At 44.1% G+C, this 24,346-nt stretch overlaps 1 protein-coding gene across 8 annotated transcripts in view; it reads left to right on the forward strand.

The window, feature by feature from the left end:
• Positions 1-24,346, forward strand: part of ctbp2l (C-terminal binding protein 2, like) — a 94,254-nt gene that overhangs the window by 48,245 nt on the left and 21,663 nt on the right. For 2 of the 8 annotated variants that reach the window (XM_013269512.3, XM_013269513.3), the window contains exon 1: positions 2,388-4,227. The exons of 4 other annotated variants lie outside the window; for them this stretch is intronic. In XM_013269512.3, the coding sequence (XP_013124966.1) occupies positions 2,403-4,227 (1,825 nt within the window). In that variant the 5' untranslated portion in view covers positions 2,388-2,402. Of the gene's footprint in view, positions 1-2,387; positions 4,228-6,503; positions 6,559-16,667; positions 17,497-24,346 lie in introns of those variants that run through there. 2 more of the 8 variants (XM_005471407.4, XM_005471408.4) reach the window with 2 other exon arrangements.

The raw sequence follows: 24,346 nt of genomic DNA on the forward strand, positions 1-24,346 counted from the left end.
CAAGCAAACACAGGATCCCTGTTGCTTGATGAGTGCAGTGTAGTATGCTCACTTAATTATGGAGCAACTCTCGTGAGAGAAAGGCTTGTCAGGGAAAATGCACAAGATGAATTTGCTACCACAGCTTCTTTTGCTAATAGATTGCGGGAGATATGATAAGCCACGTCCTTGTTTCGGTGTAAGCAACACCAGTCCGACCGTACTTGAGATGTTTATTATTGTTATTAATATTTTGTCAGGAAGCGGGGATCTGAGTGACACACAGCCCTGGAAGGGGCTTATTAAAAGAAGTTATTGTCTGCGATCGCCGCAGAGAGATACAACACAGTGATTAATGGTGTGTTTTACAGTTGACAAAAAGGCGCAGGGAGACTCAGACCTGAGAGGACAGGACTGAGAAATCACTGCACGGAAATTGCTAGGTATGGGTTACCTCTAATAAAAGAAAGCATTCTTCAGATGTGCGACATCATGCACTGCACAGAGCTGCAGGCAGAAACAAAACTGTTCTGATTTCTTCTTTGTTTGACCTACTTAATGTTCTCTGATTCAGATGTTCTATAATTAAAAAATCTCTTGTTGTTTTTTGTTTGTTTTGTTTAGATATTTTATCACTATTGCATCATTTAAGCTTGGAGTTGAAAACAAGGCGGTTATAGCATTTGGCTCTGCAGTTTGACAGGTAGTGGGACAACATAAAAAGACACAGCATTATAGCAGTTTCTTGTTAGTCTTAAACTGGAATAAATTTAGCCCGTCTCAGTCACGCTGTCTTAGTGTCTTAGCTTCAGAAGCATCCAGATGATGTCACTAGAGACTTGCAGCAAAAGGTATTCCTTTAAACCCGAGGTGTCTATTTCATTGAGGGGTAAAGTGCAGAACAGAAACAATCCTATAGACATATAGATGTGACAATCCATTCGGTATAGTCCAGTCATTTTCCCTTCCTTTCCTTCCTTGTCCTATTTCACATTATCTGTTTTCAAGGTAAAGTCAAAACTGACAGCCTCTCGCTTTATCTGCCTTTTTTCCTATCAGACACTTATCAAAGCTCCTTTCTTCTCCTCCTGCCACTGTTTGCATTGCTCTTATCACAGCAAGTAAACACTGGCAGTTATCTGGCTGATGGTGACATCTCATAAGCCACATCTGCTCTGCTGCGCATCTGGTGTGCAGTAGCAAAGTGTAAGTTCTGTGAGTGGATAAAAATGACGCGCACAGATGATATTGTGATGGCTCACATCGACCAGAATGCCTGCTGACAAACTGATAGATATAGTGGCTTAGTACCATGTAATAATGCAATAATTCAGTTCACACTTATTTAGATTTCTTCTACACACCTGTAATGTTCTTTCAGTGCCTCGTGCACAGTTGAGATACTATTATGTTGACACACCAGCCTACTGCAGTAGGTGTCTCTAAGATCATGCATTACAAGGACCATATAGACACTACTCATCGTAGTATAAATCAATCATGAGGAAAACAATTATTAGTACATGGCTGATTATAGGAATTCATATATGTGAACTTGCCCAATGGTGTCCTGTCTTCTTTCTAGCAGTCACTAAATAAAGTAGTACTTGTGTGACTGGACACTGTAACCATCCCCTCCCCCTCTCTTAAGGGAAATACACCATGTCAGTCCCCAACCTCCTCTGTCCCTCTGGGAAGATCCATTAATGCCCAGAGGGATACCGGCTGCAAGCCAATGGAGAGGTGAGCGGTAAACACTCGAGCTTTACTCTCTATAAACACATCCAGAGGTATCAGCAGTATGTTGGCTGTGTATACTATCTAGTTCAAGTGATGTTACAAGGGGCAGTGGATTTAAGCAGGTTTTAGTTTGATGCTAATCCCCTTGTGGCAAACGCAGTGGACAAGAAGACTGCGCCTGCCAATGGCGTGCATCAACCCCCAGTGGATTAGTTCGCCTTGTCCCCTCCTCCATTCTGCTGCCATTGTCCAGCATGTGTTTTTTAACCCCAATTTCTCACCCTCAGTCTTAGCTTGGAAAGTAACCGTGATACCCAGCACAAGCATGACCCCTGCAGTAAGAGCTGCAACCTAAAGGTGTGTTAATTTTCTGTGTGTTTGTATTCTTTCTGTGTTTTTATCATGTTGGGCCTCTCTCCCCACAGATTTCTCATGTTTCCAGGACTGAATTATTTAAATAGGTTGCCAGCAGGGAGCTACATGATAGCATAGACTGAGAAGTGAGGGGAGGGGAGGGGGGCTTTCGGTTGCACATCAGGTAAAAGGGTACCTCCTGCTTCACCTTTCCTTTTTTCCTCTCCGTTCCTCTCTTTTGATTGGGGGTGAGTGTAACTGGAGAGTTGAAATATAACACCTGGCTCTATTTTCCGCCTTTATAGCTGCCGTCTTTATTGTCTTCACTGATGCCTAACGCAAGTGAACAGTCGCATTTTGGTGGCTCTCTGGGCCAGCGTGGTCCTGAATGGAGTGAAGGCCAGAACGACAGGGCTGCAAGTCGCTGTCACTACTGCGGTAACATTGCAGGGTGTAGAAATTCTTCTGCACTGTGTGGGGAGGACGGAGAAGTTTGGTTTCACGGTCACCTAGATCTTGGGGAAAAACGGGATCCAGTCCTCCACTCCTCTCTGTACAGACAGATCCAGCAGGACCAGCATGGGCAGCTACCACTGAAGAAAACTTCTGTACCTGACCTAAGCAGCAGTCTCTACCTCAAGGAGCTAATGGCAGGCCGGGCCTCAGCACCACCTCAGGATTATTACCTCACTGACGCCACCTTATCTGGTCATCCACCTAAGGAGTCTGGGTTTTACAGGGATAACCAGCACTTGCTCAGCAGATCAGCCTTGCATTATGGGCCCAGCGTTGGGGGGGTTAGGTCTTCCTGGGATCAAGGACAAGCAAGAGCCACACCCTCTCTACTGGCCTCTGCTTCTACACCTACACCCGCGCCTCTTCCTCCTCCCCCTCCTCCCCCGCCTCCTCCGCCACCGCCTCCCCCTCCACTTCATGAGCTGAGCCGTTTGTACAGGGAAACTCTGGGATCTAAGATGATCCCAGACGTCCAGCGTATTGGTGGCAGCTCTCCCGCTACTGCGATCTTCGGGGCTCAGCCCCCGCTTCCTGTTTACGCTGCTGAACCGCTGTCTGCTCGTCAAACTTACAACAGTATCAACAGCTTGCGCCTGGATCCCCTTCAGCCAGCTGCCACCAGTTTGTTGGTGGACCCAGCTTCTCAGGGAATGGATGCAGCTTTCCCCAGGGCTTACGGAGCTGTAGCCTCCCAGAGGCTGCCTTATGATCCACACTATGACCCCAGCTCAGCCATGGTGGCTGCCACAGCTGGAATGGTCTCCACCTTGCCGCCTCACCAACCCAGTGCTGCAGACCCCAAGAAGATGGTGGACCCTGCTTTCTTGGCTTTCCTAAGAGGGGAAGGCTTGGCTGAAAGCACAATTACTCTTCTGCTGCAACATGGCTTTGATTCCCTTTCCACACTGGGGATGATGGAGGACCATGATGTTAGGTCTGTGGCCCCTAATTTGGCCCAGGCCCGTGTTCTGTCACGAGTGGTGCTCAGTTGCAAGACAGGTGGGACAGCAACACGTGCCCGATCTAATAGCTTCAGCCACCGCAATGACCTCTACGTGCAGCCCCAGGGTTTGACTATGGACCCCAACCTGATGCAGCAACCTCCCACCACTGTCCAGACAGTTTCCCCTAGAATGGGAGAATTTCTGGGTAGAAGACCAAGCAGTGCACCCTCCCAACATCTCCTGGAAACCACCACCTACCCAGGAGCACGGCCGCTAGCACCTGGAGCTTTTCCAGTCAGCCCTGGAGGATATAGCAGTGCTGTGACTCAGGGAAGACCCTTCTCCATGTATAATGCCCACACCGGTCTTGCCATGTCTGCTCTCGGAAACCAGCCTCCACCTGCTCCAGGCACCCCTGGAGCTGCACCTAAAACCTTCTCTGGCTCCTATTCCCCGATGGAACTGATGAAGAGAGCCCCCAACTTTCCCCCAGCATCACCTGTAGGAGCAGCAAGCCCCCTTCACAGCCCACAACTTCTCCGCAAGGGGATCAATGCTGCTCCTGAGAGTACCATAGTTCCCGTCAGCTCTGCCACCACTCTTCAAGCGCAAAACCTTAACAACAACAAGATGGTGGGACGCCGCACCGGTCCGCCTGTCATAGTCTCAACCATGGTCACTACGCCCGACACAAGTAATGTCAAACCTCACTTTTCTCATTAATTTATGCAAACCTTCCATCCTTATTGCTGAATAACATTTTTTTTGTAAGTTGGTAATAATTTTCTTCTGTATATTAGTTCTGCATATTTTGACATGGATTTTGGCATACTAGGAAAAAAATCACACTGACAGTGTTTTTGAATGGAGGAGTAGCATGCAAGATGCATCTGACAAGTTAAGTAGCTTTGCTCTGAGGGGTCTTCTTTTTTGAATTACGCAACTATTTATACATGTATTGCAAGAGAGTTGTGTCATTTGCCAGAGGGGATCCTGTCTCATCATCAAGTTGAAATATTTCTTTTGAGCAGCACTCCTCTTATTGAGGTCAACATTTTTTCATCTATTCCTTTTTAAAATTGTTGGTCAGAATTATTTTCAGGCACGAGTGTGCTTTTAGAGTCGTTGGCAGCTCCGCTTTGCTTTTCAAGGTTGCCTGCACTTGGTTTGGTGACGTTAGAAAGCACATTTTAAACACTTTTGATTATTTAAGTGTAAGATATTAGACAGAGTGAGTTAAGTGACAGAATTACATCAATGTTAAGCTTGTCTTATATGTAAAAGTTTATTTCCTTGATACAGAGCTACTGTCATTCTATTTTACGCTGCACTCTCTCCTAATCTGGGGCTTAACCGCCTCAAATCCAATTACACTAATTGGATGTATATTTGCGTAGACTATAGGAGGTAACTGTTTTTTTATAGACTCCACGCTTCCACTCAAATCCTGCTTGCAGTGCAGCGCAACTAAAAGAGTGCTTCTTTTGTTATAAACTCAAATTTAACTAATTTATTGAGTTTATTAAATAAATGTCCACTGGTCTGCATTGTACACGTTTTCCAACATGTTCCAAGAAGCAGTATATAAGATTATAAACAGCAGTTGATGTTCACTTTGAAATTTCATTATAGCTTTTGTAGCTTTTTTCATAGTGACAGAGCCATTAAGGAAATAACTACTAAATTAATATATTTTTGGAGCTTTCCTAAGCGTGCTTTTATATTTAGATCTGCGGAAATACAGTTATTAATGGGCCTCAAACAAGGCTAACACAAGTAGTGAGGTAGCGTTTTATGTCCAGATACTGCAAGTGAATTCTCCAATGAGGCATCATCTCAGCTTATTTTGATTTCTCCTTCTAACTAGTTGATATATTTCCCCGCTGATGAGAGCTGATGAGCTTAGGGAGGAATTAAATCTTTTAACCTTGTTTTCAGCCGTGTAACCCTGTATCTTGCCGGCCTCTCTAATGGGTCTGTGGGCCACTGCACTTGTTATAGAGTAATGACTTTTATGAAGTGGCTTCCCTTCATGTGTTGTCAAGGAAATAAGAAGCGAGGTGTGAGAATCAGAAGAGGGAGAAGGAGATGTGGGGGAGGCAGGAGGGTTCCTCTCGCAGTTTCGCGGAAACGTACGCGTCTCTCCAAGGTCACGGCGACGACCGTTCGTACCCATAACACTTTTAGCAAACAAACTCATTTGCATGGCGCTGACATTTGTTGCTTCACTAACTTCATCTGATAATGGGCGGCCCTTGCTGCTGATCGGAAAGCGTACTTCTTAATTGTGTGTTGCCAGGCAACATAGGTTTCAGTGGTAATCAGAGGCAGATAATCTTCACATTTAAGGAAACGGGAAAGTGGAGCTCCGCATTTAGTTTTTTTGCACTTGTTACTATTTTGCAGAGATAATTGAGTGAAAACAATAAGACGGTGTAGGCCACTAAATGAAATCATTTCTTTTACCCACCCGCTCCCCCTGAGCAGTGTACATCTCAAGAAATTGCTAGTCATTTTTCTGCAGAGGCGCTTGTATATCTGTGAAGAGCCTCTCGCATTACATGCATGGCGTTTTATGTTAAAACATGCATATTGATGAAAAGTTGACACGTTATTCCTTTTACACGTCCTGAATAAATTCTCCCAATACGAAGCACTCTCCTTTTCATCGTCTCACATTAAAGTGGACGTTTACACATAGCATGAAGGCATCTACATTATCGTACCATTAAATTCAAATTTATTCTCCAAGGAGAGTTGTAAAAACAAAGACGTGAGCAGAAGTGAAATCGGCGCTTTCTTAAAATATTTATGTAGATGTAGGTGCAGGTGGGAGGGCCCTGCCTCCTCTCCGCTGGGCGCTGTCTTGGTTGGCTAAAGCTGTAAGTAGTGTTAATAATGGCATTAAACGGTTGAGTCAAGCTCTGTTGCACCATTTCCTTCAACCTTAAGTAGGGAGAGGGCCTCGAAGCACTTGCATTGGCCATGGAGTTGTCCGTCAGTGGCATCCCACAGAGCGGCACAGGTGGGTGAAACTTTCAGTGTCACGTGAAGCAGAAGAGCCATTTCCCTGGCTGTATGTGCGATTGGCTTGTAGCCTGAATTGTGTGCGTGCTCAGTAGATTAACAAAGGTGGACACTTGCACGTGGTTTCCTTGTGGAGATAATCCGCAGAACATCTTCAGCTGTACTTTTCTGGGCTGGAGAATTAGCAGGCAGTGTGGGGAGGAGGCGGGGTATATTTTGGTAGCAGGGCTTGTAGCTTACAGGGAGGAGTGAGACCAGAACTTGGCAGCAGCGCCTCATAGCCATATGGGATGTGTCAGTTGATGTGTTTACCTGAATAAGTCTGTTCTCTTGGTGACACACTCGGTGCCCAGGTTGTAGTCAAAACACAGCAGATCACTTTTTTTTTTGCCTCTGAGAGGAAACCATTGCTGTTTGTGGCTGACAGTTATGCAACCTTCCAGTGCATGGTTCCCATGGGGGGCCTGAATGGGATTTTAATTTCCCTGCCTGTGTTTGGAAGGACATTCACGAGGATGCATGCCTAATGTGCACTCAGCTGTCCTTGGCTAAACTGCTTTGTGTTCAGGTGTCTGACGTTGATTTCACTGTGCACTCGTACATGTTTTTCCCCCTAGCTAGGTGGAAAGAAACCACTCCCTGTGTGTCATTTTGGCCCTAGACTAGTACTTGCGAATGCTTTAGCAACAAGGTAGCGTCTGTCTTCCTGCGAAGCCACTCTGGTTTTGATTCTATGGGAGCAAAGCGCTTTGATTTATAGCTAACATGGTCACACATGCATAACTCCAGATATTCATGCATTACGATATATGGCTGTGCGTGTGCGCGCTGGTGGAACAATGAACGAGGTTGGCACAATCCACCATGCTGCCACACATGCACACAGACAACAGATGCCCGTCTCTCAACAGCAGGAAGCGCTCATTTTCATCAGGATGGCTGAATGTGATGAAGCTGACAGCAGGACACAGAGACAAGACCTTAAGTTTCCTCTATTTGTCTCTCTCTTCCTTTGACTAGCACTATCTACTATACATATAAAGTGCCGTCAGGAAGTGTTGGGACAGTGTTATAGTAGAATTGTTTTAGCTCTGCTTTAAAAAAAATATCAGCTAACTTAAAAACTAGGCACATCACGAGCTACTGGGACACAGCCGAAAATCTCTGCATTGTTTTTCTGATGTGTGAATGTGCAAATATGTATGATGCAGGCTCCGTTTTCTTTAAATTCAAATGCCCTGCGGTGTTAAGGCAACACAACAAAAATAACTTTCCTAATACTTCCTGGCTGAACTGCATGTTTACCCTTTCCTTACTTGTTCTTAATGCAATTATGGGTTGCACATTATTATTGTGGAGGGCTAATAGCTTAAGGCAGGAATAGGCGCAGAATTAGAGAGGTGGAGGCCTGCTGTCCACCTGTATGTGTTTGTGCATGCTACTATACAAGCATCACGTGTTGCTGACAGTCTGTGTCATCCTCGCTAATCCCACTGATATGAATGAGGGGAGACAGACAAGAGGGTTCAGCTCACACATCATCGGTATGGAGTTATTATATGGAGCTGTAATAAACATCTATATGTGCTTTTGTATTAACGCCTTATAATCACGCACATGCAAAACCCTCACTACTTTAAAGCTGCAGAGTAATTTATTCAGTGCTAACTCTTAGTTTTTTCCCCTTTTTTTCCCTTTTTAAAAGAGTAATTGTGTAGTAATTGTAGCCTTTGTGCTTATTACCTGTAATTTTATTGACAATAATTGTGCAACAAACTGAATGAATTCATAACATTTGGACAATTTGTTCTGTAGTAAGTAAAATACATGATCAGTGGTAATCGGTTAGAAACTTTCCTACCCCGTGTGGTTCACGGTAACTTTGGGATTCTTAGACACTTGTCTGTCTCTCTGTCATGTATCTCCAGTTTCCTTTAAAACCTGGTAGATGTTACATGAACTGTCTGCTGCTCCATCTCCATTAAAAATCTGTATTGTTTGTATCCCCGAGGAAATACGACCAGGGAAATCTATTTTTCCACTTCAGTATTTATTTCAGAGGGAAAAAAAAATTGAAGGAAAAAAAAGTGTTTTCGAGCCCCATCCTCACTCACCCCTCCCTCTGTGTTTTCTCATGGTTGATCTTTCCAAACCATCGGTTGCGTTCACAGAGGGATTAATGGTTTCTGCAAAGCCAGCCAACCCGTGGAGGGAATGGAGCCTTCGAGCGAATGAGGAACAGCTGGTCTCCCCCCGCTTGTGACAGCTTGAGTGTTTGAGTGTGTGTTTGTGCGTATATGTGCGATAGTTGCAGCTGACCTCTGCGCAGGGTCAGAGGTGTTCCTGCTCCGAAATAACACGAGGTTTTATGTTGTCGCTCCTCTGCGTTGCTGATAAATGCTAGTCAATACTGTCAATAGGCCTATTTAAGTATTACGGGTTTGCAACACAAGTTTTTGTTTATACTCTGCAATTACCCTGTAATTACCCTTCAAGTTTGTGTGTTTTCCATTATTGAGAGAATTTTCTGTTATTTTGTGGTGATCAATTTGCTGTCGTCCTCGGTGCTAAAGGTAACTGCGATGGTGCGATACATACAGTGTGAGTATGTGCGGGGGGTTTTCTCCAGCTTTTGTGGGTCCTCGTCTGATGACTTGTTATGATTGGTGGGAAGAATAATTTGGCTATTTCGAGAGACTGCATTGTCATGTTTATTCTACTAGTCTCCCCATCCCATGGCAGTTTTGTTTACAGGATAGCAACGGCGTGCGCTTGCTGCTCGTGCTGCAAGAATGGCAGCGCTTTGATATAATCTCCCCAATTATCTGTCGTCAATTCCGCTGTATATTATTCCTCTCTCCACAGCAGCTGGGGAGGAGACTGGTTTTGTGCTTGTCACAGAGGAACAGCTGCATCCACTAAAGCAGACAACTACCTCTGCATACCTCCCCAGTTATTCTCTCCTTTTTTCTTTTTTTTTAATCCCTCCCCCTCTTTCTCTCTCACTCAGTGGTGGGCAGGTCACCCTGAATTATTCATCAGTGTGAAATGAAAAAGCTCATGGATATTGAATATCCCCTCTGAAGTGGTGGCCAACATTGTGGGGTTTTTTTTCTTCTCTTCTTCGATTTTTTTTTTTTTTTTGCAACTGCAAAGAGTAAAGAGAGGCAGATCTCATTGCCAGGGTATTTCAAAGGTTAACCGATTGCTTTACCTCGTGCACATATTTACTTTTTTCATGGTCTGTGGTCAGGGAGGAGGGAGGAGGAGAGACATTGAGAAACGCAGAGGATGAAGAATAAAACCTAGGAAGACAGATGAAAGGAACAGGATTTTTTTTTTTAAAAGGTGTAACAGTAATCTCTGTTCTTTTTTTCCTGGAAGAACTTGTTTCTCTGACCACCATGGTGGGTGATCTCATTGCCTAGCTGATGTACTAACCTTTACTGTTGTGAGGCCTATTTTCTTCCAGTAAAAATTGCGCTTCGGCCGGTTGTGGTCATCCTGATCGATCAGTTGTCATTCATTCCCCATGTGGTCCTCTATGTTTCTCTATTGTCTTCCAGGCTAGTCTTTTGTCCTGTGGTTTGATCTCCTGCCCGTGTTGCAAATCCATGTTACCGGTTGCCATTCATCCAGCACAATTGCCAGTAAACACAGCAGAGGCTCTCAGAACATTTCCCATGTGAGTTTATTTGTAATGGGCAGGGATAACGGGTAAAAATAAAAATCCTTAAACCTGCAGAGCGTTGTTTTATTTTTTGTTTACGTGTTCAGGACAATTCGGTCGAATATTTGTGTTTCCCATTTGCTGTCCTAAAAAGTAAGTGAATACTGATTTTCTGGAGGACAAAGATGTGAAACATCCTCCTTACTGGCATAGAGCAAATGCTAAAATAACAAATAAACCAAAATAATCTACTCAACAGTGAGTCCCTCATCCCTTGTTTCCTATGTTGTACACGCTAATAGGAGATGGAGTGCTTTATTTGTTCAATAATACCTGAGAGAACAGGCGGCGCTGACCCTGCATTGCTCCCATTGGCTACTACCTTTGCTTCCTTTCATTTTGGTCCATTTTCCTCCATTCCTGATTTCTACTGCAGCACAGACAATTACGCAGGAATGCTTTTAAAAGTATTCCCAAGCCTTACAAATGTTCCTGCAGGAAACAGCCAGGGGTTCAACCGGCTTTTTTTTTTTTTTTAATATGAGCAACAGTTCTTAACAGAGCCATAATGACTGACAACTGGAAAGAAGAAAGCTATTTTATTTTCCCATGAAAAAAAAGAGAAAGTCAAATTGTTTGTCTTCCAGGAAAGCTTTTTTTGCTTTAAACTCATATTTGGGAACACGCCGCTACCTCTGGGTAATTGTGTTTTAGCTTGAGTGAAATGCATCAGTTGTGACGGCGTACAAGTTGCGTGGGAGCGTCGTTGTGGCTTTAAGGTGTCAGGTTTTCCAGGTGTCAAATTGTGCGCCCAAAATGCGAACTCCGGTTACAGTGGGTTTCAGGGTATTATATTTTGTGGGGAAGAGGTCTGTGCTGCCACAGGAAGTGTAAAATATCATTTGCCATGGTGGAGGGAGGCGGATGAGTAGGTGGGTGGGAGTTTCTTTCCAGAGGGTGTAGTGCGATGAAGCGGGGGGTGGGGGCTATGATGATGAAAATGGCTGTAACTCTTTAGCAAAGTGAGCTTTAAAAGGCTGTAAGTGGACACCTCATAGTATCTGATGGCTGACTCCTGGTTGACAGGACCCCATGACCCCAGTGTATTTATCGTAATGGAGCACAGCTGGGCTGCAGCTTCGATGGGTTAATAGCCATGTGACAGCTTTTGGGAGCTGGGGGGAGGTAGGCAGGAGGTATTTTGTGCACGTATGTGCATGCATTTTATTTACTCGTGCACTCCATTGAGTGGCACACAGGGGCCACACTTGGGAGGGTTGGGACTTTGTGCTCCACTCTCTCTGCCAGGCCAGATGGCTCCTGTCACTGAAAGGGGAGGAGGAGCGATGGAAGGAAAAAGGGGAAGGATGGAGCTCTGAGTCGCCCTTAACAGCGCTAGAGTGGCCTGTCCCCAGAGCCACCACATCTGGAGACCACCTGCTGCTGGCTCAGCCTGCTTCCTCCATCCTCATCGCTCTTGCACACGCTCACTTTTCTCACTCTGTTTTTCCAGATGGGGGAGGTGGCGGTGGTGGCAGTGGTGTGTTTGGTCAGGCTGCGTGCCTATATTTCAGCAACTTTAGTGTCTGTGCTTTGGGTGGAGGAGGAGGAGGTGCAGGAAGGAGTGAGCTGAGGAGGGATGGGAAGAGGAGGGGGAGGAGGTGGTGGCGTGAGAGCATAGAAAAATATCATTTTATTTTATGACTGCACCAGCCTCTGAGAGTTGTGGGTTTTGTATTTGTTGTATTTCTTCTTTTATTCCTCCCCAAGTAAAGAGACAGAGTGAGAATGTTCGCTTTTCTTCCCTTAGCCGTTGCTGCAACTGATCCACAGGCCACGGGGGGGCTGTTCCTGCCTGGAAAATAAAGCCTGCTTGCCCTCGTTGGCTCCCCCCAAATAAAATACACTCATTTGCATTCCCATGCTGTAATTTAGCCCTTCTCTCTCACACGCACACATACACTCTCTCTCTGCCTTTTCTCTCTCTTTCACTATCTCTGTCCCTCATCCCTGCATCTTTTCAGCCCCGGTCCTTGCAGTTCCGCAGGGACTTGAACGTGGGAGGGGAAGAGAGGAAGGGAGGCAGAGAAAACAAAAGCGAAGAGGCAGTGTTGACTCAGGGTTGTTATCTGGACCGCCGGTGAGGGGTTGGGGGGTCTTGTGGGTATCTGTGTGTCTGCATACATGCCTGGGGGTTATTTACCCTGGCTGCCACTGCCACGGCAGGTGCCTCCCAGTGGATAAACCTGGGCCTCCTAAATAAATATTCACTGCGGTGAAATTAGACTTGCATCACCAAAAATTAAACTAATACTGCCCTCTTTCCCTCCCTCTGAAGAATGTCCAGACCACTAAAGATCACCCGTATATTGATGTTGCACGGTGACTGACTTTACGATCGTCCTGATATTTTGGTTGGGTGGGATCAGAGGTTTCAGCTCTCATTTTAAGTTGTGAAGTGAACAAACATGATCTTTGGCTAAAGTTATTTTGCATTGCTGATTCTCTGTGAATGAGGGTTGAAATTGTTTTATTGGTCTGCACGGAAGACTTAGTTTGTTTGCTTTGGTCTTTTTTCCCACATAATAAATTCAAGCAGACAATGCGTTCATAAGGGACAGATTTACTAAAGGTTTGTGGCAGTGCCAGCTCTTTTCTGGAATAAAAAAAACATGTTGGGATTTACTAAAGACGTGCAGTAAAAAGTTAGCAATGGAAAGGTGTGGACTCTTTTTTTAAGCCATGTTTGTAGGGCTTAGTTTTTCAGATTTACAATTTTGGGAAGTGGAGTCTGCTGAGGTTTGCAGTAGTCAGTTTACTGCCAAAAACATTCCTGATGCACTGAGAGTGTATGCTAGAAGGAAGAGCATTTTCTTCGCTTGTGCTAATTTACTTTGAATGTGTTATCAGAACATATTAATTGCCAAGGCACGCTGTTCTTGCTGGAGGAACTCAAAGACTGCCCAACTAGAAAAAGTCACACAATTCTCACTGCACCAAAAATCTTGCAACCCGTAATTCTTTTTTTTTTTCCTTTTGTCCTCTTGCCATTTTCATGAAGTCAAGCAGGGCTTTATAATAAAACTTTTACTTTAACAGAAGTGCCTTCAGCCTTCGTTTCACTGAGTCTTTCCAAGTGAAAAAGTAATGACACAAAAAATTTGCATAGTTTTTCATGTTTCGGGACAAAACTGCATACAATGTTGCCACTGGTAAAACTATAACAGCCTAGCACTCATTTATTCTATAAGTAGAATCAATCAGAATGTATTGCTGTTGTAGCCTACACATGTGAGTTCTCATTTGTGTGTCTTCCTTACTCCATGAAGAACACCTTTCCCTACTGTTGCAGTTACCTTGGCCACAAAGCTGTTCCAGATGTTCATTTTGGAAACATATTGAAAATTGTGATTTGGAGGTATTTTATAATAACGATTGCATTCCTCCACTGGTCCCCGGAAGATTTCTTCTTCCACTGTTTGTGTAGCTAATAGATTCTCTTGCTTATTAGATCTTTTTTAGGTGGATTTCCTGATTATTGAAATGAATTGGCTACATCTGAACTCACAAATGTGTGCAGTGACTGTAATTACCTGCAGAGCTTGTAGTTGTAGTTCAACCTGTAGCTGAAATGAAAAGAAAAAAAGGTCTTGTCTGCTTCATTACCATTGCATTCCAGCGAGAATCAAGATATGCAATTTTTAAACTTAAAAGTCACAGTTTTTTTGCGTAGTCATGGCTATATTAGTACAGATTTTGAAATATCAATCTCTTCACCCCACTGGTATGGAGGTAAATTAAATTTGTGGTGCTCAGCACTCCTTAGAAGCCAGCAGTATTCATCGGGAAAACTATTCCGTGAAGTCTGTGTATATTTTTTGAGCAGATCAAGCATAAGTAGAAGTACAGTACAGGAGAAAAGCATGGTCTTACAGTGTGCTAGAAAACAATTGCATTAAAGAATGCACAAACTCTTGATACCACTAAAACTAAAATAAAAAATAGAACACCAACACTTAGCTCTAAATAGGGAGAAAAAAAGCATTGTAAAAGCTGTCTGGTAATATTCTCTGGGGTTTAACTGCTGTGGAGCTGAACCTCTTTTTGACCCAAGTCCAGCATTTGAAATGAACCCCTGAACTTCTGGTCATAATGTGGTCAGCTCAGGCCTCGTCTCCAAGCGGCAGGTTGGCTCGCTCTACCACTTACTTTCTTAAAATCCCTTCAACTGCTTTAGGGGGATTTAACAGGCCTCTACATCCACTGTGCTCTCAGAAGCCAAGTTCCAGCGCTTACATTAAAAGGGCGCACACAGTATAATTAGGCTGGTTAAAGAAGAAGGCTCCCTCTCAATGGCAAGTCCTCATGGACTGTAAGAAGGCTTGGACCATTTGTTGGATCTTCCAGAGCGTGAACGCTGCCCTTGATGTCTTACTATGCTAAAGGTCGGCGCTCAGAGAAACCGTGCAGCAGGAGGGAGTGTAGACTGAAAACCTCAAGTATTATTATGCATCCCAGGAAAAGTAGCACTATTGCTTTTCTTGTAAGTGTGGTTGATTTCAAATTTAACAGATTTCTTTTTTTTTGTAGAAAGCCACACTAATTTTTTAAAGAGGCAGCTAATATAAAAACCTAGGTTTTACATCCTTGTGCAACTCAAAGCACCTGACAGTAGGTTGATCACTTATGTTTACACAAAGACCGCGTTTACTATGTGTAAAGTGAAGAGAAAAATGGTTAAATGGAAAAAAAGATTAAATAAAGATCAGTAGACATTTAAAAAAAAATTGGATTTCAAATGGAATCGATTAAATCTGACTTTAAGATTTTTATAGCACTGAATATTTCAGAAATTCAGCGCTAAGGTTTTTTTTTGTCAGAATTTCAATTAAATACATTTTGGGCAGCAAAACTGAAATGGTGTGGAGAGCAGGGATGGGATGCTGCAGTGCCAATCTGTCGTCACTAGTCTTCACTCGCCTCTTCCAAATAAGCATGTCGTTACATGCTCGTCAGCTTTTGGACGAGTGCTGGAGCACATCTCGCTTTCTTTGAACTGGGCCAGTGGTTCCCCATACATAGCCTATTGCTTCTGTGCAGCTGCATCTTCCCTGCTTTAACCCCAAATTTTCTGCACAGAAAAATCGAATGAGTATTTTTGACCTTTGCGAGAATGAATGTAAATTCAGCCACTTTTTTATTCACTAAAAACCAGTGGAGCTCAATACAATTATTAGCATTCTGTCTGGGGGTGTTATTCCTTAAATACCCCCCTCACAGAATGCCTGCATCTTCTGGGATTCTGTGATATTCTTGTGGTAATATACTGCTGTCAGATAGACAACCCCCACCCCAGCTTTTTTAATATTATTAAAGAGAGAAAGATCAGAGGGGCAGCCATATCCCCACACTTTATAAGGAGTGTGAGCGTGTCTGGCCGGCTGGCAGGAAGTGGGTTGCTACTGCCTTTGATGGTCAAACTCTCTCAGATGTGTCATTGCTGCAGACGGTAGCTCGGATGACAGGTCGTGTCTCCGCTTGTTGGGCTCTTGCCGCTGAGATACAACAGCCCCAATAATTACCTGAGCGAGCACACACACTTTAAGTGGATATACATCATGGTCCTAAACACAGAAAAAAAATGAGAAGTAGCTTTACACTTAGACTGTGCTGTTTCACCTTTCCGCTTTCACTGTGAGTGAATCAGTTCTGGCGCGTGACCGTGCCGGACTCTTTCTGTATTGGTCGCGCTTGTCATGCAGCTGACGGTGTGTTTATGTGTATGTTCGTCGCCGTGCTCTGGCGAGTAGCAGGGAGGCTCCGATTGCTTTGTTATTCCAAACAGGGTGTTTACAGCCACTCATCCTCACAGTCATTCAGCGGGGCGATCTGTCAGCTCTCCCCTACAGGGACCAAACTGTGAACTTAACACGCTCGGCTCTGATGACTTCCCTGATGGTGTGAAGAACAGCAAACTCTACAGCTGTAATGTTGTTGCTGGAGTGACTTGAATGTTGCATTGTTCTTGCGGTTTGCAGTTTGTGTATATATGTGTGTGTGTGTGTGGATGCGTGTGCAATTTCAAAGGGAGGTAGGCGGTATGAGTGTGTATGTCACTTTGTCAATGTTTTTCCAGTAAGCCCCCAAAAAATATCAGGGTGGAGTGGGTTTGTGTGCATGTTCAGTCTTTTTTGGTGGGTAGGCGAGGGGGCGGCTCTAGATGAAAGTAGAAAAGAAGAAAAGGAAACCAAATAATCAGCAGGGAAAGGGAGGTGAGGCTTAGGCTGGGAGCAAACCAGAGTGTGTGTGTGTGTGTGTGTGTGTGTGTGTGCGTGCGTGCGTGCGAGGGGGGGAAAAAGGGGCAGGCATTCTCAAAACACCATGGAGTCCAGATCAGAAATAAAACATAAAAAAGTGGAGAGGCAGGAGGAGGGAAAAAAGGGAGGAGGAATTGTGCTTGAGTGTGTTATGCGTGTGGATCCTGTGAAGTGAACTGAACACAGCCGTAAATTGTGCAAGCCCAGAGAGCCCAGCTCTGTATGTCCAAGCTGGCACTTCTGATTTAGACAGATCTTTTTTTTTTCCTCTCTTTTCCCAGATGCAAGGTCTTTTTTTTCTGCAGCTTCTGGTTTATTATCAGCTAAGACAAAGGCAGGAGAAAAAAAGCTAAGGAGAGAGAGCGATAGAGAGACACGCAAAGCGAATAAATGTTGCGCAGCTGACAGCAGAGGAAGCAGCGAGAGAGTTTCCAGCTACCGCGTTCCCCGACCGCAGCAGCCTTTTCTTCCTGGGAGATTTAAAAAAGGAAAAGAGAAAAGGACAAAAGCTCCTGCCCCCCTCTTTCTCCATCCTGCTACCATCCGATCATCAGCTCCAACCTCAGCGTGTGTGAGTGAGCGTGCATATAAGGACGCCGCGGGTGTATGGTGCTTTTCTCCCTGCCCTCAAAGGCATGGACTAAAGATGATGCAGCCAGGGGCTTAGTGAGAGCCCGCACCGCAGAGACCCCTTCCCCTCACCAACAGGGCCAGACCGAGAGGAGCAACTCCAGGGGAAGGGGGAGGGGGGTTAGAGGAGTGGAGGAGGAGGAGAAGAAGAAGAAGTGGAGGGGGGGGGGTACCCTCCATGGATGATTGCAGAGGGTCCTCCACTTTCCTTTTTTTGTGTTTTTTGCTTTTTCCACTCTCTACTCGCCTCAGTCATCTCCTGCTTTCGCTGTGATGCATAGCCTTTAAAAACGAATAATGTGGAGACAACATTTTCCAGGCAAGCAGCATGTTTCCTGTTTTCTCTTCTGGATGTCTAATAAAGTCTGGCATGTGGGAGGTGGGAGGGAAGTAGGTGAATGGGGAGGGGTAGAGGGAGTATGGGTAAGAGGAGAGGAGGGGAGCAGTGTTTTAGAGTGTGTGTGTATGTGTGTGGATGCATTGCGTGCCCGGTAAGGAGTAGTCATTTCGGGGTCTGCTACTTGTGCTGCTGAACTGGGCTTGCTAGGTTTTTGCTGCCTCTGCAGTCTTGGGCTCAGAGTTGCACTTTGTAGCTCAGGGCAACGCCGAAGAATAAAAGAGCGGGAAAAAGAGAGAGGAAGGGGAGGTAATGGGAGGTCCGGCGTGGTTCTGCCATGGATGCTGTTGACACTCGCTTTTGTCCCGCAGTGGAGTGCGAGCTCCGGCCCGCCAGTGCACACAGAGGGTACCATTTAAAACAGCCGTGCGCTCATTTTCTTGGCAGGGGATGGATTGGTGTGGCGGGCAGCCGGGTGGTGACAGGGGTGGGGCACTGGCAGTGGAGGACAAGTGGCCTTTGTGTGCTACTTTTGGGGAAGTGAAGGGAGGGAAGGGCAGGGAGGAGGCTGCCAACAAAGGGTGCTTATGCCCGCCCTCCACACCCGCTCTCTTTAACCACTACAACTCATGCAATGACCTCGTGCTGTCACGGGCAGACTTTGGGTCTGTGTGTGTTCTTGACAGGTTTTATGTGCGCACGTAAGAGAAGGAGAAAGATGAGTTACCAAATTTCATTTGGGGGGGTTATAAAGTTTCTCTTGTTTTTATTCAGCTCTGGTAAACCAAAAGTACGGGCGCCATGTGAAATGGAGGGAAACTTAAGTGAGGAACACAAAGTGTTGTTTGACCTAACAGCACATCTGTGCACTGTAAGCTTCTCCTTTACCTCGCAGCAACCTCCTGGCTGTTCACCAAGGTTTGCTGTCCCATTCATTACTTCCCACTTACATACTATTGACCCTCATGTCAACGTTTTCATAAAAATCTCACTTTGCCTTTGCAAACGTTTCCTCCACAAGAACATTTACAGCATGGAAATGTGGTTTAGAATCTTCTTCCTAATTAATTTGTTACAAATTAAAGTGCATCTGGCACACAGCAGACCATCCTATGTGCTCTGGCTTTCCTCTGTAGAGTTTTCTCATGTGACATCACATTGCTCAAGAATTGCCCACCTTAACTATCAATCATGAGGGAAAAATATGTATTGCCCAACTGGTTGCAATTGCAACCTCCTTGTAGTTGCTTTGGTTGCTAACAGATCACCTCGGTTGCTTGTTTAAATGCAGAGTGGTATAAAAGTGAAAAGAGGTGAGTGAAGAAGAAAGGCTAAGTTCATCATGGCAAGCACTCAGCAGCCTAGGTCTATTGCAGTGTAACTGAGGGGTAAGCATCACCTGATCCAGCCCTAACTATAAGATTTATCAAAAAGAAAAGTAGTATTTATAGTCAAGTATAGGGTATACATGCTGGCCTCTCGGTGCCTGTAAAACATGTGTAACATAAAGTTGGCCTACATAGTGTGCACCAGTGTAGGTCTCTATTTTGGTTGATGCTGTTTTGCACTCTGTGGGTGATTTGGCATGTACTGTTAGGAAATGCAAGCAGCGGGGTGGTGACTAAAGTCAGGTTATGCAGGGAATCAGTAAATTATTAATATGATTTGCATGAAAATTTTAACCGGAACATCAAACCTGAGAGACAATCATGACAAGATTGTTCCTCTAATATAAAAATAAAAAAAGATTCAACTTTCTTCTCAGAGTTGTCTAAAACTTTTTCATTTTTTCCCTAACTCACAGTAGAGATGCCAATTTGCAGTGAGGACGTGAGATTTACTACAGCAGTAGGTTTTTGTTTGGCCTTTTGGCAAGTTTCTGGGAGAATTATCTTTAATTAAGAACAGCTGAAGCAATCCACTGCGAGTGACATTTTTCTTTTATAATAGCCAAAAAAGGCATTCAGTCCTGATTTATTGTGTGGCGCATGTGACCTGAATGATTTGTAGAATCGTTTTTGCCAAGAAAATCAGCAATGATTTGATTGTAATTTGAATTTAAATCAAAATGAAATCCTTGTCAAAATGGCTCGATTTTTTCTTTACAGTGTTTAAATTATTTAAACGGCAGCTGTTTCCGCTAAACGTAAAGGTAGATTGTCAACTATTTTGCCAGCCTGGGAAAGTCCAAATGAAACCATATGTTCAAATCAAAGCGCGCATATAAAGCAGGAGTCACGTGACCATTTTATAACCCTTCTCTCGCCATCATCGACATGTCCCACCTCTCTCACGCAGCCTCCTCCTTTTGGACTCAGGGAAAGGATATGGGTCATGTATTAGCTCAGGGTGGCACAGTAAATGGCTGTAACAGTTAGCGGTCAGCAGCAACCCCCACCCAACCTTGTTGTTGAGATGGAGCCACCTGCAAACAGCAGCTTGGGGTTGCTAGGTAACCTGTGGCAGCAGATGATTATAGTATGGCGGAGGGCTTGTCTCTCATTAGCACTAAAGTGACTTCTGTTTCTCTGCTCTTCTCTTCATTTTAATTTCTCATTTCCCCGTTTCCCCTCTAGTCCCCCTTCCCCTCACTGGAGGCAACATAGCACCAGCAGCAGAGGCCAGTGGTAGGATAAGACTCCTAGCTCCCTTCACCACATAATGGAAACACTGGCCTCATCTCCCGGTACGCCGCTCTGCTACTTCCTGCTGCCAGACTCTGACTAAGTGTTTCTGGCTCAGAAACCGCAGCCTCCAGCCCGGACTGAGTTAGGGTTGTATTTGTCTAAAGGAATGATTAGAATTTAAATACAGATGACTGAGTAAGATTAGGGGAAAAAAAGAAAGAGGGAAAAACACTGATCTTATGAAGTTTGGTAATCTACATCAAGTGGTTTTAAGCTTTTTTACTGGAGGCCTAGATTTCCAAAATAATTTCCATTGTGACCCAGTTCTCATTTTCCACAACTGGTGTGCAATCTAATTGAGAAAAATGTTCTGTTTTTAGACCGCTAACTGAGCCCCCACATTTTATTACAGGGAATTAAAAAGACTTTAGTAACATAATATCTAGCAGCAATGGATGTCTTTAAAAAAAATCATTTCAAGGCTCGTCTTTCAGCGTCTTGGAACCCTCATGATAAATCTGTCTGTGCTTTTAGTACGGAGAATTATTTTAGAAGTGTTTGTGTGTTAGTATCATTTCAAAAGTATAGTAATCACAAAGCAGAGGTATTTAATTTAATAATGTAACCAGCAGATAAACAGTGACACCTGTACAGATCAGTTATTCACTGAATCAGTGTCATATCTATCATGCTGTAAATGAAATGTTTTTAGATTAGTGGTTAAATTAAATAAGAAAATGTCACTTATGTCGCTAATTTTTGACATGTTGAAGATATGCAATTAATTAAATAGTTGAAAAAAATCAAATAATTAATCACCAATGAAGAAAATCTTTAGTTACAGCCCCAAATCTATCATTACACATATTACACCACAGCAGGAGGTGTGTATGTGTGTGAACATGCATTACATGCATTACTTCCTTTGGCAGGTAAACCCACAACAGCAGCTGCCCCCCTCAAAGAAAATTAATTCATCCCTAAACATCTCACGCGCATGCATTTGCAGCCTGGCAACAGTTAAGCGGCAAGCAGAGGAAGCAAGAACTCGGAGGAAAGGAAATGAGGGAGATTAATTAATGGAGGAGTGAGTGAAATTAAGAGCACTCTGCCTCCTGCAGTTCTGACATTACCTCCAATACTCCACAATCCCCTGCCCTTCACTTAACACATTTGTTGAGATTTGGTGCACCGTATGAAAGTCTGTGCTCATGCTTCAGTTTGAATCCTCTGGTTGTTTGCAGTCAGGTGGCCAGCGGCCGCGTTTGCCCAGGCGCCAGGACGTAAACCTGCAGAGAACATGGCAGACCTGCTGAAAATGCTGTTTTACTCCTGCCTGTTGCCTCTGAAAAGGTGTTGCACAGCTGTTAAAACAAGTGAGCTTAGAGAGTGCTTGTCACAGTGGAGGTTAAAGCTTGTTTCCAAGGCTGGCAGTGCCTCTCACTGAGATTGTCTTGTTCCAAAGAGTTAAATTCATGCTGAGATAAAAGATAAATTGGAGGTTGACAGTAAATTGTAATCTTGAGAAATCTGCTGGTGGCTTCAAAGCACAGAATTATTCTAGTTTATGGCACTTTAGAGGAGATTTTTAGTACCTTTTCACCCACAATTTGCAAGCCAAAAAGCCTTTAGATCGATGTTAAGTTTTTAAAACCCCGACTATTTGCATAGTCTGTATATAAAAGATAGCCACCCCATTCCATCCCTCATTGGTTGGTGAAATCCCATTATGAATTCTCAGGTTCATCATTTTGGTCCCCGCCATGTTGTTGGAGTTTTTTGGGACTCCAAAGGTGACCATAATTGGACATGAGGGTGTTGTGTTTAGATATGAGGTATTGCTAGTTAGCTTGGTTAGCTGTGCCGATCTATAGACTGGGTCAATGAATCCCCCAACAAAGATATCTCTTAATTACTTTTATGTTACCTACAACAGCGCAGACCAGACTTCTTGAATGTACTTTCAAATGTACATTAACTGAAAAATAAGAAAGTTACATGAAAAATACCCCATAAGGCAACACTCAGGCAGTCAAAAGAGACGCTTTACAAACTGACGCCACCAGATGGCGATACCTGTAGATTGAGTAAAAAATTATGCCTATTTTGAACATCTTTTTCATCTTTTTCAAAATGCCATGAAACCACATTGGCTATCATCTTGTCAATCCCAAGTCGGTAGCTAATGGGTGCCAGACCCGTCCCTCCTCATCACATCCATTTTTTGCAACCAAGATGGCGAAACAGAAACCCTCATATCAAGGTTGTTACGAAGGAGAAAATTAACTATTGACGTGAAAACTGCCTTTTGAAACAGCCTGTAAACATGTTTATTTTAACACAAGAGTCTATTAGCGCTTTTGAAGCCAGCCTCGAGTGGACACTCGAGGAAGTGGACACTTTCAGGCACTTCTGCGTTGCCTTCATTTTCTAGCCCCGGGCGTTGTTGCCTGGTTACGAGATTATTACTCCCCATCCATTATTGTGACTTAAATATGAAGCTTTAAATTGTTCGATGTATTAACACATCTAAACACACACAATTCTATATTCTACTTAATCTAGATTGGTACAGACTTGTTATAGATGCACAGAGCACAGGGATGCTGTCGAGTATCACCACGGAGATAGGTGGTGAGAAAGGTGTCATGAACGCATCACCTATCAGAAACGGGTGTTGTGGTGTTGTGCAGCTGACAAACCCAGTGGTTCCGGTTGAGACTGGTTTGATGTACTTGCTGTCAATTTAACACAGAGGGAGTGTTGCCTGTCACCTCCCTGCTTTCCCTCCCTGAATATATCATATCCTTTCCATCAAAATCAACAGTGTAAGAATCAATCTGTCACACAGGAGGACATGCGCGCTTCGGCTTATAGACAGACAGACCAACTGGAATTGAGGGGGGGGGGATAGAAAATGGAGGAAAAGAAATGACAGTTGAGGTGAAAGAATGACAGAGAAAGGAGGGGCAGTGATTACTGAAAGACAGCTGAGGAATGATAGCAGAGGTCGGGGAGGAATTTATGTGAAAAGGGAGAAAAAGAAAATCAGATGCGCAGTGAGCAAACAGTCACTCAGGGCTAGACATCGGCAGCAAAGAGGAGCTGTCAGAAGATGCTATCATACAGGGAGAGATCTGCGAAAATACAACAGTGCCGACGATACTTTAAAATGTAGCAGAGGAAGAAGTCGACAAGAGGGAGAATTAAAGAGTAAGAGACTGAAAGGTCAGAGGAACCCGGTGGATGATTCATGGAGTTCAGCCTATCTAACTTCTGCCTAAGGGTTTGACACAGCCTGTCAACCACTCCTCTCTCCTACTGCTTCATCTACAGCTTCTCTAATGTGCACACACACTGTGCGCCAATAACTGTTAGATACAAATACACACTGGTAGGATGAAGTAGAGATAAGCCATAATCAGTATTTTTCTTCATATCTTTTAGTGACAGTGACAAGTAACAAGTGGCATTTAGTTAAAAAACCTCGGTAGCAGTTTTTTAGCCTGTTTAAGCTGATTATTTTGACTTTAGTGCACATTTGCACATTGACTCTGAGCAAGAATAAAACCTCACCAGCAAATAAATACACCTGCTGAATCCTAATGTTGCCACCTATGTTAGACTATTTGTTAACAACTTTTATTGATAGTTGTGAGATGTTTTCATCTGCCCTCTAGTGGACATGTAAGAAAATCTAAGCTAAGCTTGAATAGAGTTTGTGTGATTTTTGGGAAGAAAAATAAGCCAAAGTATTTGGAAATGACTTATTACTGGCCTCTTACATAACTTTCAACAGTCCAAAACCCAGATGTGTTCAGTTTACAATGACATTACAAACAATCCAGTCATTTGTTTCACTCGATCGATCAACCACCATTCGTGGAGTGTTTCTGACACACCCTCGCCAGTTTGGTGTTGATGGTTTTGACCACTGCTGCCCAGTCTTTACCAGCTGCCTCTATTAATATTCAACAAGCTGTCACTTACAGATGCGACAGCCAAGCTGGTAAGCCTCACCTTTCCCACCGTCATGTCAGCTGTCTTGAACAGGGAGCCCGATAAGGAGGTAGGAAGCAACGGAGGCGTTTGATGGAGGGCTTCAGATGAGGAGGCGGAGGGAGAGGGGAGGAGGCGGCTGTCTGTATGTCAGGAGAGAAAACATCTCCTCCGCCCTTTGCACCGCAAGAGTGGGGTGGATACGG

This window comes from Oreochromis niloticus, linkage group LG8, assembly GCF_001858045.2.
Source record: "Oreochromis niloticus isolate F11D_XX linkage group LG8, O_niloticus_UMD_NMBU, whole genome shotgun sequence".
NCBI lineage: Eukaryota > Metazoa > Chordata > Actinopteri > Cichliformes > Cichlidae > Oreochromis > Oreochromis niloticus.